The sequence below is a fragment of the Monodelphis domestica genome, chromosome 2, assembly GCF_027887165.1.
Source record: "Monodelphis domestica isolate mMonDom1 chromosome 2, mMonDom1.pri, whole genome shotgun sequence".
NCBI lineage: Eukaryota > Metazoa > Chordata > Mammalia > Didelphimorphia > Didelphidae > Monodelphis > Monodelphis domestica.
In genome coordinates this window covers 173,724,283-173,737,476 of record NC_077228.1, presented here as the reverse complement: position 1 = coordinate 173,737,476, position 13,194 = coordinate 173,724,283, and the positions used below count along the sequence as shown (strand labels likewise).

Sequence of the window (13,194 nt, the reverse complement as noted above, 5' to 3'; positions counted from 1 at the left end):
CTCCCTTTTTTTTTTGACCTTTATCTTACATCTTAGAATCAGTACTGTGTACTAGTTCCAAAGGAGAAGAGCAGTAAGAGCTGGACAAAGTGATTTACCAAGGTCCCATAGCTAGGAAGTGTCTGAGGCCAGATTTGAACCTAGGACCTCCTCTATACACTGAGATACCCAGCTGCCCCACCCCCGCCCCCTTTATACTAAATGATTCCTGTAGGAGCTCAAAAGTTGATAGACTAGTACCTGGTTAGGATGACCATTACCTGCAGCGCTCCCCACAAAAGCAAACCCCAGTGACTTCCTGTTGTAGCCCATGGTATGAGTGCCTTCGAGAGTCCAGCCCAAGCCTTCATACACATTGCCATCCTCGCCAATCAGGAAACTGTCAGGATGGAGAGATGCCCATGATGATGAATCTTCCTGACTCCAGGCCCAATTCTCTATCCACTGTGCCACCCAACTAACCCCCTTTAACAGATGAGGAAAGTGAGGCACAGAAAAGTTAAAGGATGATCAAAAAGTGTCACAGAGCCAGTAAACATCCAAAGGTGTATTTGGACTCAGGTCATCCTGACTCCAGGTCCAGCACTCTATGGGTTGAACCACTTATCTGCCTCTACATATATTTAAACCAGATTTAGGCAGTACAGTCCTGTAACTTCCTTCAGGGACACTGTGTGAAAAGGCACTTTGAGTGGAGAAACCAAGACAATAAGGGTAACAGAAGGTTGTGGTGTATGTAGATATAAGCGCTGGTATCACGAGTTATTAAGAAAAGGGTAGAAGTCAGCATTCAAAAGAATAATAAGAACAAGACTGAGAAAGGAGGAAGGAGGTCAGCACAAGAAGGATGGAGTGGGAGAACAGAGAAGTGTAGTGGCTTAATTGATATACCTTGGGGCAGCCACCTAGCTGCCCCAAGGTCATACAGTAGATCCAAGTTTTTGATGCTCCAGTTAGCTCAATAAATGCAGAGCTGTCTTTCAAAGTTGAATTCAGTTTAGAAAGTATTGAGATATAAGCAGCAAAATTCTATCTTGATTAAAGGTATCCTGTTGATAATAAAAGTATATCATATATACTTATCAATAAAAGATAATAAAAGTATATCAAAGCTGGTTTTCTGCACACTTATGACAGAGCAACTAAATAGATAAAGAAAGAGTTAACTAATTTAGAAAAGGAATTGCATAGAAAATTAATAGTGATCAATTTAGACAGGGGTAGCAAGGTGGCACTGTGGATAGAGTGCCAGGCCTGGAATCTTCTAGACTCATCTTCCCGAATTAAAATCTGGCCTCAGACACTTACTGATTGCGTGATCTTGGGTAAGTCATTTAATCCAGTTTGTCTCAGTTTTCCCTGTCTGTTAAATGAGTTGGAGAAGGAAATGGCAAATCACTACAAGAAAACCCCAAATGGAGTCAACGAAGCAAACATGATTGAAGAAAATATTTAAGCATCCTGCTAACAGAATGTAATAATGGAAAGACAACTGGCTACAAACAAAGAAGATCTCCATTCACATCAAGTCAGATGATATACATACTATTTGTGTGACCTTGAACAAGTAATTTAACTTCCCTGTGCCTCAGTTTTCTCATCTGTAAAATGAAAACAATGTTCTTCCTTCTCATCTCCTGGCTAGCCTGGCTTCCTTCAAATCTCAACTCAAATCCCACCTTCTGCAAAATACCTTTCCTGGTCCTGTCTACACACTGACTCATGTTGATCCTGTGTTGTGCTATCATTTTCAGTCATGTCCAGCTCTTTGTGACTCCATTTGGTATATTCTTGGCAAGAAGACTGGAGTAGTTTGCCATTTCCTTCTCCAGCTCATTTGATAGTTGAGGAAACTGAGGCAAATAGGGTTCAATGACTTGCCTAGGGTCACATAGCTAGTATGTGTCTGAGGCCAGATTTGATCTTGGGAAGATGAGTCTTCCTGACTGCAGCCCTGGCATTCTATCTATTCCACCACGTAGTCTATTAAAATCCCTTTATCTTTTCCAGACATACAGCGATGTGTTCATGCCTCTCCTATCCAGTAAGCATCTTGAGAATAAGGACTGTTTTATTTTATTTTGCCTTTGTATCCCCAATACTTAGCACAGTGTTTAATAAAGGTTTGTTCAGTTTCATTGAATTTTAATTCAATGAATTTAATTAAATTCATGTCGTTATTTATGAATTTGATTTTGGGAACCTATGAGACTCTGAGGCTTCTCCTCCTAGAATATCTCTCCCCTGTCTTGGGTCTTCTTCCATTTCGGATTCCTCTCTGGTTTCTCCATTTTGGGGAAGAGCCAGTCATCCCTTATTCCCTTCCCATCTCTGCTTCTAACTTTCTAGCCTTTGCTATGGTACTTTCTCTCTCACTCTACCTCCTTCCCTTTTCAGTTCCCCTTTTTTCTGTGATCTTTACTCATTCAAATATAATCTCCTCCAGGGCAGGTGTTTCTTTTTCCTTATATTTGGATCCCCAGCACATGGCACAATGCCTAGAATGTAATTAGGGCTTTATAAATGCTCATTAACCTGCCTGCCCTTGTATAAGACCACATTTATTCCTATTAAATTCCTTTGCCAATTTGGAATTATGCCCAAAGGGCTTTAAATGACTGCCTGCCCTTTGATCCAGCCATAGCACTGCTGGGTTTGTACCCCAAAGAGATAATAAGAAAAAAGACATGTACAAGAATATTCATAGTTGTGCTCTTTGTGGTGGCAAAAAATTGGAAAACGAGGGGATGCCCTTCGATTGGGGAATGGCTGAACAAATTGTGGTATATGTTGGTGACAGAATACTCTTGTGCTAAAAGCAATAATAAACTGGAGGAATTCTATGTGAACTGGAACGACCTCCAGGAATTGATGCAGAGTGAAAGGAGCAGAACCAGGAAAACATTATACCCAGAGACAAATACACTGTGGCAAATCAAATGTAATGGATTTCTCTACTAGCAGCAATGCAGTGATCCAGAACTATTCGGAGGGAAAGAACACTATCTGCATCCAGAGAAAGAACTGTGAGAGTAGAAACACAGAAGAAAAACAACTGCTTGAACAAATGGATTGATGAGGATATGACTGGGGATGTAGACTATAAATGATCACATTAGTGCAAACATCAATAATATGGAAATAGATCTTGATTACACATGTAAAACTTAGTGGAATTGCTCATTGACTTGGGGGGGGGAGAGAGAAGGGGAAGGAAGGAACATGAATCATGTAACCATGGAAAATTTTTCTTAATTAATTAAAACATATATATATATATATATATTCATCCTCAATTTACAAAAAAAAAAATTCCTTTGCCAGATTATGCCCTCCAGAGAGCAGTAAAGGGAGCCCTGAGGCAGGAGGCAGGAAGACCCGAGTTCAAATACAGCCTTAGATCCTTCCTAGCTCCATGATCCTTGGAAAGTCACCTAAGCTCTATCTCAGTTTCCTCAATTATAAAATGGTTGTGGGGTAAGTTTAGAGAGGAACTTTCTCTCCTCTGAAACTTATCATCTTAGGGAGTTAACTGGGACTCTGATTTTCCTAGAATCATATTGCCAGTGTGTGACACAACTAGAACCCAGGTCTTCCTGACTGAACGTCCAACATTCTATCCACTATATCATACTGCCTTTCACATACATATGTATAATCTTATTATTATTCAGTGGACTAACCCTCCACCCTTTACTTGCTTGTCCACATCAATGGAAATAGGAGCCACCATGTAAGTGGTCCAACCCAACCTAGTGCTGTGAATAGCAGGCCTCTCATAAAAGCTTCCTGCAAATAATGATAATGATGAGGGATATAATAACTAACATTTGCACAATACTTTGGGGTTTACAAGGTGAATTCTGTATGTTATCTAATTATTGCAGTGGCCCTACAAAGTAGGTGCTATTATTGTCTCCATTTTACAGATGAATAAACTGAGACTAAGTGGTCAAACTGCTTGTGTATCTGAGTCAGGATTTAAAGCCAGGTCTTCCTGACTCCAAGTCCAACAGATTCTCCACTGAGTCACTTAAATGTCTGGAAAAGAATGACCCTGGGAGGAAGAATGCAAGCCACCTGAGTCAGGCCCTGCTGGCCAACCTGGAGGTCCTTGTCCATATCTCTTACTTGTAAGCCACATCACACCATCCATTTATTTTGATGTGCAGTTCCTGCAGGCCCTTCACCCTCTGCCGGCAGGTAGCCTTCTCATGACACTCCTGTCCAAGAATATGGTGGATGATGAGATAGGGGACCGGAGTCCTCAGCTGGATGTTGCAGCCAGAAGGCCCTTTTCCCCATTCTGATCGAGAGACCATCTGGAAGGAGCCTGAAGAGGAAAACCCAGAGACTTTACTCCATCCTATCTGGACTGGAACTTTGAAATCAGAGGTTCCTCTCTGCCCCTCATGTTTAAAAGAGGCATAGAAATAAGGCCCTCTCCCATAAGATCCTCCTCTCCCCTCTTCCTTAATCTTATCCTTATTTCTCATGAATGACTTTCCAGCTTAGACTATCTAGTAGCAAAACTTTCTGCTGCCTCTGGATATTTCCCACCTGGATAGTCCTCCTCCATCTGTGCCCCTGAGCCCCGTCCCTGCGCTTCTTCCCAGACCTGGCCCATATTCTTCTCCTCCATTTTGTTGTCTGATGAACTGGCCTCCCTACCACAACCCCCAGCCTCTTCCACATTTTGGGGTTCTTTTCCTTCCCAATAAAATTAGAGAACAGCATTTTAAATCTAGAGTGGACATTAGAGTTCATCTGGTCCAATTCTCTCATTTTACAGATGAGGAAACTGAGGTCTTAGGAGAAAAAACTCAACCAAGACAGCATAGTAGTCAGATCCTATGAGTTCATGGCTAGAGATTTCTCCTTTATCTTGAAGCATTTTGGAAATCAAGGCCAGTATGTGATCCCAAATCACACTTATGTTCATCTTTCCCTTCCTGTTCACTCTTTTTGAACTGCATTCATTTGTTCTTGTTTTTCTGTCTCTCCAAATCCCAAATGTGTAGTCTTGCTGTCCAGCAGCCTGGCAGCTCCCTGAGAATTGTGCTTATGTCTCCCAGGAGCAACCTGAGGGAGGGCAAGGATTTCAGATGTTGTTTGTCAGTCTGGCAGCTTAAGGGCAGAGACTTTGTCTTCCCCCTTCTAACTCAAGACTCCCTGAGGGTAAAAGCTGTGTCTCCCCATCCTCCCTCAACAGACTAAAAGCTCCTTAAATAGATAAACCCAATCTGCTTTCTCTTGCCCTTCTTCTCTTTCCACCCCTTGTACAAATATCCAGTACCATCAAGACCACTGCCAGACTGAAACATCTTTTGTAGTCCTCCCCCAAACCAATTCCTACCTCCAAAACAGCCATCGGAGAGTTTATCATAAAACCTCACCCAGATCCAGGTTGTTGACCGGTCCCTTTCTACCCCTTCCTGAGCCAGAAGAAAAATCCAAGACCCAGTGGAATCAATGTGAACAGTCTAGAGATTCACTCACCTCCATAAGGTGTCTTGACCTTTTCAATGAGCAAGGTGATATTGTTGATCAAGTCTTGGAAATTAAATGGTAAAGATTCTGTCTCGTTTCCATCTGGGGAAAGTACATCAGGAACACCATCTGTAAGAAAATATGCCCTCTAAATAGAGTTCTCATTTATTTGTTTTACTTTTCCATTTGATTATTACAAACTTGAAAAACATTGACAGCTATGAACATTACCCCTCACAAGAAGAAAAAGAGAACCGATTATAGAAAAGTGAATCTCCATCATAACCAAGTCATTTGTTTCTGAAATAATTCCATTTTAATTCAAACTTGACTTACTAATTTCAACACAGAATTGCTTGCCTGGGGCTCCTTTTGAACCTTAAGAGGAAGTTCTTAAAGGCAAATATATCCTATAGCTGGTTAATGTCCTAGGCATTCACCACCAAGCAACCTATTCCCCCATCTTTCAAACTGCTATCCCTCCTCATTTTCCTTGACTTCCTTCAAGTTCCAGCTAAAATCTCATCTTCTATAAGAAGTTTTTCCTAACCTCTCTTCCTTCTAGGGCCTTTCCTCTCTTATTTACTTCCTATTTATCCTGTATATAGCTTGCTTGTTCATATTTGTTTGTTGTCTACCCCATCAGATTGTGAGTGCTTTGAGAGCAAGAACTGTCTTTTGCCTCTTTTTGTATCTCCAACACTTAGCACAGTGCCTGGCACATGGTAGGCACTTAATAAATATTCACAAACTGACTATCCAGTTCTTAATGCTATTTCTGCCCTCTTTCAGAAAGTCTACCCAAATTGATCAGAGGAAAAGAAAAAGAATTCTCTGGACCCACATTGTCTGTTTCTCCCCACTCTCCAAAGGTACATTTTTCCTTCCCCCTCCCAGTTTCTACTGCAACCCTTTGATGTCTAGCCATCGAACATTAAAGATGGAAGAGCCCTTGGAATCCATCTAGTTCAACTTCATTTTTTATATTAATTTTCTTTAATCAATGAAAATGCAACCTCTCTCTCTCTCTCTCTCTCTCTCTCACACACACACACACACACACACACACACACACACTTATCAAAAAGAAAGAAAAACAAAAACCATGTTATAAACCTGTGTTGTCAACCAAAACAAATTCTTGTGTTTTGGCCATGTCCAAAAAGACCCGCTTAATTTGCACTCTGATACCATCACTTCTTATATTAGGACAACAAACCTCCTTATTTTACACATGAGCATTACACAGTTGAAACAGATCTCAGTGACTGGCTAGTCCAACTCATGCCTGAACAATAAATAGGCATGGAGATAGCACAATAGATAGAATGCTGGGCCTGGAATCAGGAGGACCTGACTTCAAATCCAGCCTTGGACACTTCCTGTGTGGCTCTGTTTGCTTCAGTTTCCTTAACTGGTATAGTAAGCACTACTAAATGCTTATAGATTTGACTCCTCGTTTGTCTACTGATGCCAAGCAAAAGAAGACTAATTCTTCTTCCAAGTGATAGTCTTTTTTCTTTCTTAAACCCTTCAATTCTATTTTAGAATCAATACCAAGGATCAGTTCTCAGGCAGAAGAGTATTAAAGGTTAGGTAACTGGGTTCAAGCAACTTGCACAGGGTCACACAGCAAGGAAGTGTCCAAGGCCAGATTCAAATCTAGGACTTCCTGTCTTCAGGCCTGGGTCTCTAACCACTGCACTGCCTTCCTTCCCTGGTACAGCTTTTTTAAGAATGTTCCACCCTCCTAAATCTCTTCTCCAAGTATAATAGTCTTATTACCAATTTCAGATAATCCTCATTTCCAAAAGTCAAGTCTTTCCACCACCATGTTTTTCTAGTAACAGGTTGCACTTGAGCTGAGTTTGGGGAAGGATGAGGATTCTGAGAGAGGAAAATGAGGAGGGAGCAAATTTCAGACGTAAGGGATAATTTGTACATAAATGCTGGGAGATTTGTCTAAAGTCATTCAGCCAGTAGTGGAGAGCAGACATTCTAACCTGGAGCTTCTAAACCCTAGCACAATGTTCTTTCCACTAGGCTATTTATAGGCATGCATTGCTTAACTTATCAGCCCCATCAATGAGTCTGTTGTAGACCGGGGGATGGAAATAATAGCTCTTGAAATAATCTCTGCCCCCACAACAATAGCATCACCATTGCACATGAAAGGCTGTCATTGTTGCTTTGTCATTTCACTTGTGTACAATTCATCATTATTCCATTTGGGGCTTTCTTTTATTATTATTATTATTAACTCTTCTGTTTAGAATCAATACTGAGTATCAGTTCCAAGGCAGAAGAACAGTAAGAACTAAGCAACTAGAGGTAAGTGATTTGCTCAGGATCACATAACCAATAAGTGTCTGAGGTCAGATTTGAATCCAGTACCTCCAGGACTGATTCCCTATCCACTGAACCATCTAACTGCCCACATCTGGGTTTTTTTGATAAAGATACTGGAGTGGTTCACCATTTCCTTCTCTATCTCATTTTACAGATGAAGAAACTGAGGCAAACAGAGTTAAGTGACTTGTCAAGGATCACACAACTAGCATCTGAGGCCATAATTAATAATAATAGTATCTATTGATGTGCTTAATATGTGTCTACGATTATAGTAAGTGCTACTTGGGAAATAAGAGAGGTATAAAAGAAAGACCCTGTCTTCAAAAAGCTTCTAGTCTGGCATTGTGAAAAGATTAATATATATGAAACAATGAAGACCATAGCATGTATAAGGTCTAAATTGTGTGATACAGATGCAATAGGATTATGTCTATGTTGACCTTGTGTTTCATGTTGGCCCCAGCAATAAGACTAAAAAAGAGCCAACGGGGCTGGGGTAGAAATGGTAGGAAAGACAGGCCAATAGGAATTTGCAGGGGTGATGGAGTCACTCTCCACACCTGGCCTGCTCTTATATCCATTCCCCATCACTACCACAGATAAGAGGCAGCATGGATAGATTTACTGGCCATATGTTTGCTCTGAGCCAATGGAATCCAAGGAAAAAACTCACCACAACATCCAAGGCATAGAATGGAGAAAAAAAGAAACCCCACAAACATCTTCATGGAGTTCAAGAAAATCCGTGAGAAGACAGTCGCCCTAGGAGAGACATAAGACATTTAACATTAAGACATGGACACTTGATTAGCTTAATGGACCCTAGATCAGAATTGAGCTCAAGTGATCCACCATTCTCCCTCTGTCTCTCTGTCTCTCTGTCTCTCTCTTTGTCTCCCTCTCTCTCTGTCTCACTCACTTCCTCCTCTCTTTCTCCCCCTCTCTCCCTCTCTGTCTCTCCCTTTCTTTCCCCCCTTCTTTTCCTCTGTTTTCTCTCTCCTTCTCTCTCTTTATATGTCTTGGAGCCACTGTCGGTCTCTTTGTCTATGTCTCTGTCTCTCTCCCCTTTTCTCCCTTCTCTTCCTTTTTATCCTTCCTTCCTTCCTTCCTTCCTTCCTTCCTTCCTTCCTTTCTTTCTCTCTTTCTTTTTTCTTTTTTTCTTTCTTCCTTCCTTTCTTTCTTCCTCACTGCCTCACAAAGCAGACCAGTTAATTATTAGAAAGCATATTGTAGGGCAGCTAGGTGGTGCAATGGATTAAGTGCCAGACCTGGAGACTTCCTGAATTTTCTTCCTGAGTTCAAATCTGGCCTCCAATATTTATTAGCTACTGTGACCCTGGGTAAGTCACTTAAGCCCATTTTCCTCAGTTTCTGTATAGATAAAATGAGCTGCAGAAGGAAATAGCAAACCACTCCAGTATCTTCGCCAAGAAAACCTCAAATGGGGTCATGAAGCAAATCACTTAACTGCTCTCTGCCTCACTTTCATCAGCTATAAAATAAGGTTAATAAAAGGGTCCTATATTCCAGAGTTATTATGAAGATGAAATAAAGTAATATTTGTTCTTTTTTTATAACCCTTACCTTCTGTCTTAGAAACAATACTGTGTATAGAACCAATACTGGTTCTAAGGCAGAAGACTGGTAAGGGCTAGGCAATGGGGGTAAATTGACTTGCCCAGGGTCACGCAGTCAGGATATTGGGGCTTTTTTAAATCTTTTATCACATAATAGGGTTTTTTTTTAAATAAAACCCTTACATTCCATCTTGGAATCAATACTGTGTATTGTTTCCAAGAGAGAAGAGCAGTAAGGGCTAGGCAATGGGGGGTTAAGTGACTTGCCCAGGGTCACCAGCTAGGAAGTATCTGAGGTCAGATTTGAACCTAGGACCTCCCATCTCTAGGCCTGGATCTCAATCCGCTGAGCTACCCAGCTGCCCCTATAGTAGGTACTTTATAAATGTTTATTTCCTTCTCTCTTCACTCCAGCTTATTGGGCAACACCTAGTAAGGATACAGTAGTTATCTTCTAATACTTGAAGGGCTATCCTATGAAATATAGATCAGATTTATCCTTTGTATCTCTCAAAAATAGAATTGAAGAATTAATGAGAAGAAGTTATAGCAAAGTAGATTTCACTCAACAAAATAAATAACTTCCTAGCAATTAGCATTGGCCAAAATAAAATGCACTATCTTATGAAGTAGTAAGTTCTCCATGTCTAGAAGTCATGGAATCGTGAAGCTAAAAGGGATTTCAAAGAGCTAATCTAAATGCCTCGTTTTACTGATTAGAAAACTTGAACCCAAAGAAATGAGATTATTTCTCTACGATCACATAGACATTTGTAGCAGAGCCAGGACTAGAACCTGGATTTCTCTGAACATAATATTCAAATAATATTCATATTACATTTAATCTAGTCATATTATTTATCATGTTATATAGTATAATCATATTTGTGTAATATATAATATATTCACATGATGCTATATAGCCTAATAATAGTCACACTAAATATGATATGTTTGTATTCTATATTTATATATTCATAATATCATAATGACATTGCTGTCAACAGGGCAGAACCTTCACTTTTATTAATCTGGACACACTTAACTATGCTCTCCACTACACTATGGAGCAGCTAAAGTGGCACAATGGATAGAGTGCTGAGCCTAGAGTCAGTAGGATATGAGTTCAAGGTCAGCCTCAGACATTAGCTGTGTGACCCTAGGCAAGTCACAACCCAGTTGGCCTCAGTATCCTCATCTATAAAATGAGCTGGAGAAGCAAATAAATGACAAACCATTCCTGTATCCTTCCCAAAAGACTCTCAAGTGAGATCACAAAGAGTCAAACTCAACTAATTGACTAAAAACTATACTATACCACCTGTTCAAAGAAAAGTTCAAAAACCATGTATAAGCAACTGCTGTACAAGGGAATTCTATTTTGGGTAGAAGTTGGACAAGATGTGTCTTGCAGTTCTGAGATTTTAGATTCTATTCTGTCTCTGGGATGAATTAGTATTTTATTTTGAATAAATACACCATCTCCTCAGTCCCCTAGCCCATGGGTTCAGCCCAATCATCTCAGCAGGCATATTTGGAGATCATCTTTGGAAAAGGGGGAAATGTAGTTTGCAAAAAGTCTGTTACTCCTCTACTGGAATTCTTGAACTAAAAGAAACGCAACATCCACCAGCTTAAGGGATGATTACCATAGGGGCTTTGTGGTTCATGATAAGTAGTTCTGCTTTGGAAAGGAATCTATGGGGATTCATTCACTTGGTACAGCTAAGAAAGAAGCAATAAATGAAGAAGGAACGCACAAAGAACGCAGCTTAAGGACAGGAAGAAAGAAGAGGAAAGGATAATTGTGTCCTCTAATTCTGCCAGAACTGCCAAAAAATGACCAGGGAATGGAGGAACTGAAGATAAAATATCTTGGAGTTATTCAAAAGTAGAAAAAAACAGAGGCAGCTAGGTATCTCAGTGGATTGAGAGTAAGGCCTAGAGAATAGGAGGTCCTGGGTTCAAATCTGACCTCAGACACTTCCAAGTTTTGTGACCTTGAGCAAGCCACTTAACCTCCATTGCCTAGCCCTTACCACTCTTCTGCCTTGGATATAATATACAGTAATGATTCTAAGATGGAAAGTAAGGGTTTTCAAAAAATAGAATTAATTCAAAGAGGCAATTATTTTTGCTATTTTGCTAAAGTTTTGATTTCAGCTCCAGAGATAGGACAAGGCTCATTGAAAAAGAATATACCCAAACATCATAATACCTGAGTATTGCTGACAGCAGTTGGGCAAGTCCAAGAAAAGAGTATTTTCTGGTTTCATCCAAGAGGATTCTTTTTCCCTAGGCTCCCGGATCAGATGAACGGTGTTCTGGCTATCTGGCAGAGTTCTCCAACGAAGGGAGTCTGAAGAGGATGATTGATTATATCAAAGTTTTTCTCCTGACCAGCATCTTGCCTCTGTGTGTGTATGTCACTCTCCTTGGCTTTCTCCCACTCACTGTCTCTGTCTCTTCCTTCTTTCTCTTTTTTCTGTGTCTCTCCCACTTCTAGGCTCTTCCTTTCCCCTCTCTTCTGAATCGCTTGTAATTGATATGTGGAAGAAGGAATCTCAACAAGGCAGAGAGGGAAAGAGAATAGAATTCTGTATATTCCAAGACTGCTTCCCCTAGAGAGAAAAAAAATGAACTGATTATGAAACCTGACAGCTCAGAGGAAACCTGCCTAAGTGGCCAGACACACCCAGTGAATAAGCTCAGGTGTTGGGCTGGGAAAGAACCTGTTGACTAACCCTACTCTGCTTGTTCCCCAAGCTTTCTCTTCTTCCATCCCCCCCCTCCAAAAAGCATGAAGAAACTCAAACTTCAGGCAAAAAAACTAAGGAGGAAACATTATATCTACCATTTGGGAATCACATAGCTAAATGTGAAATTCCATGCTGAAATCTGGGGTCAGAGGAGTGAGTGAGGAGGATTCTGAATTCAGGTCACTCATTCTCCCACACCCCAACAACTAACATCACTGACAGGCCTGGGATGATGAGGCAGGAGGGGAAATCCCAGGTTTAAAGTGAGAACATCTTACTTTATAAGAATTTATTCAAATGTCTGAATTGTCACTCCCTGCCCACCCCCTCAGATGTCATTGTCAAACCCATGCCCTACACCAGTGATGGTAAACCTTTTAGAGACCAAGTGCCCAAACTGCAACCCTCACACAGCATGTGAGCTCCCCATCTTAGCCCAGACAGGGGAGGGAGGAAGCACTCCCATTGGTGTCATGTGAGAAATGTCCTCAGGCATGTGGAAAAGGGGAAGGGAGATGCCCCTTCTGGCATGTGTGTCATAGGTTTGCCAACACAGCCCTAAGCCAATTTCACTAAGGAACAACAGATAATTTTTTACCCCATAACCAATGCCAATCAATTAATAAACAATTAAACAGGTATTATGCAGTAGGATATGAGTTCAAGGTCAGCCTCAGACATTAGCTGTGTGATCACATGCTAGAAGCTGAGGATACAAAGGTGAAAATTCTAAATGGCATCCATCTGCCTTTATAGAGAATACATTTTACTGAGGAAAATAACACATGAATAGATAAATAAGAGATCATTTGAGGGAGGATCACTAACAGCAGAATCAATGAAGTAAAAGGCATGAAATTGTGAAAATTACTTTGAAAAGTATAAAGTCATATTCAAATGCCATGCTATAATCATAATCATGCAATACCTGGAAACATTCTAATTCACTAAATTGATCTCCCAGGCAAGGCAAAGCCAGATTCAAAGTACGCTGGATGACCTCCATTTAAAATCAT

At 40.6% G+C, this 13,194-nt stretch overlaps 1 protein-coding gene across 1 annotated transcript in view; it reads right to left on the bottom strand.

The window, feature by feature from the left end:
• Nucleotides 1–12,040, bottom strand: part of LOC100019140 (peptidoglycan recognition protein 3) — a 20,930-nt gene extending 8,890 nt beyond the window's left edge. Inside the window, 5 exon segments of the mRNA XM_056814651.1 lie at nucleotides 261–379; nucleotides 4,132–4,333; nucleotides 5,500–5,619; nucleotides 8,516–8,604; nucleotides 11,638–12,040. Of these exon segments, the coding sequence (XP_056670629.1) occupies nucleotides 261–379; nucleotides 4,132–4,333; nucleotides 5,500–5,619; nucleotides 8,516–8,570 (496 nt within the window). The 5' untranslated portion in view covers nucleotides 8,571–8,604; nucleotides 11,638–12,040.
• Nucleotides 12,041–13,194: the final 1,154 nt, after the last annotated feature.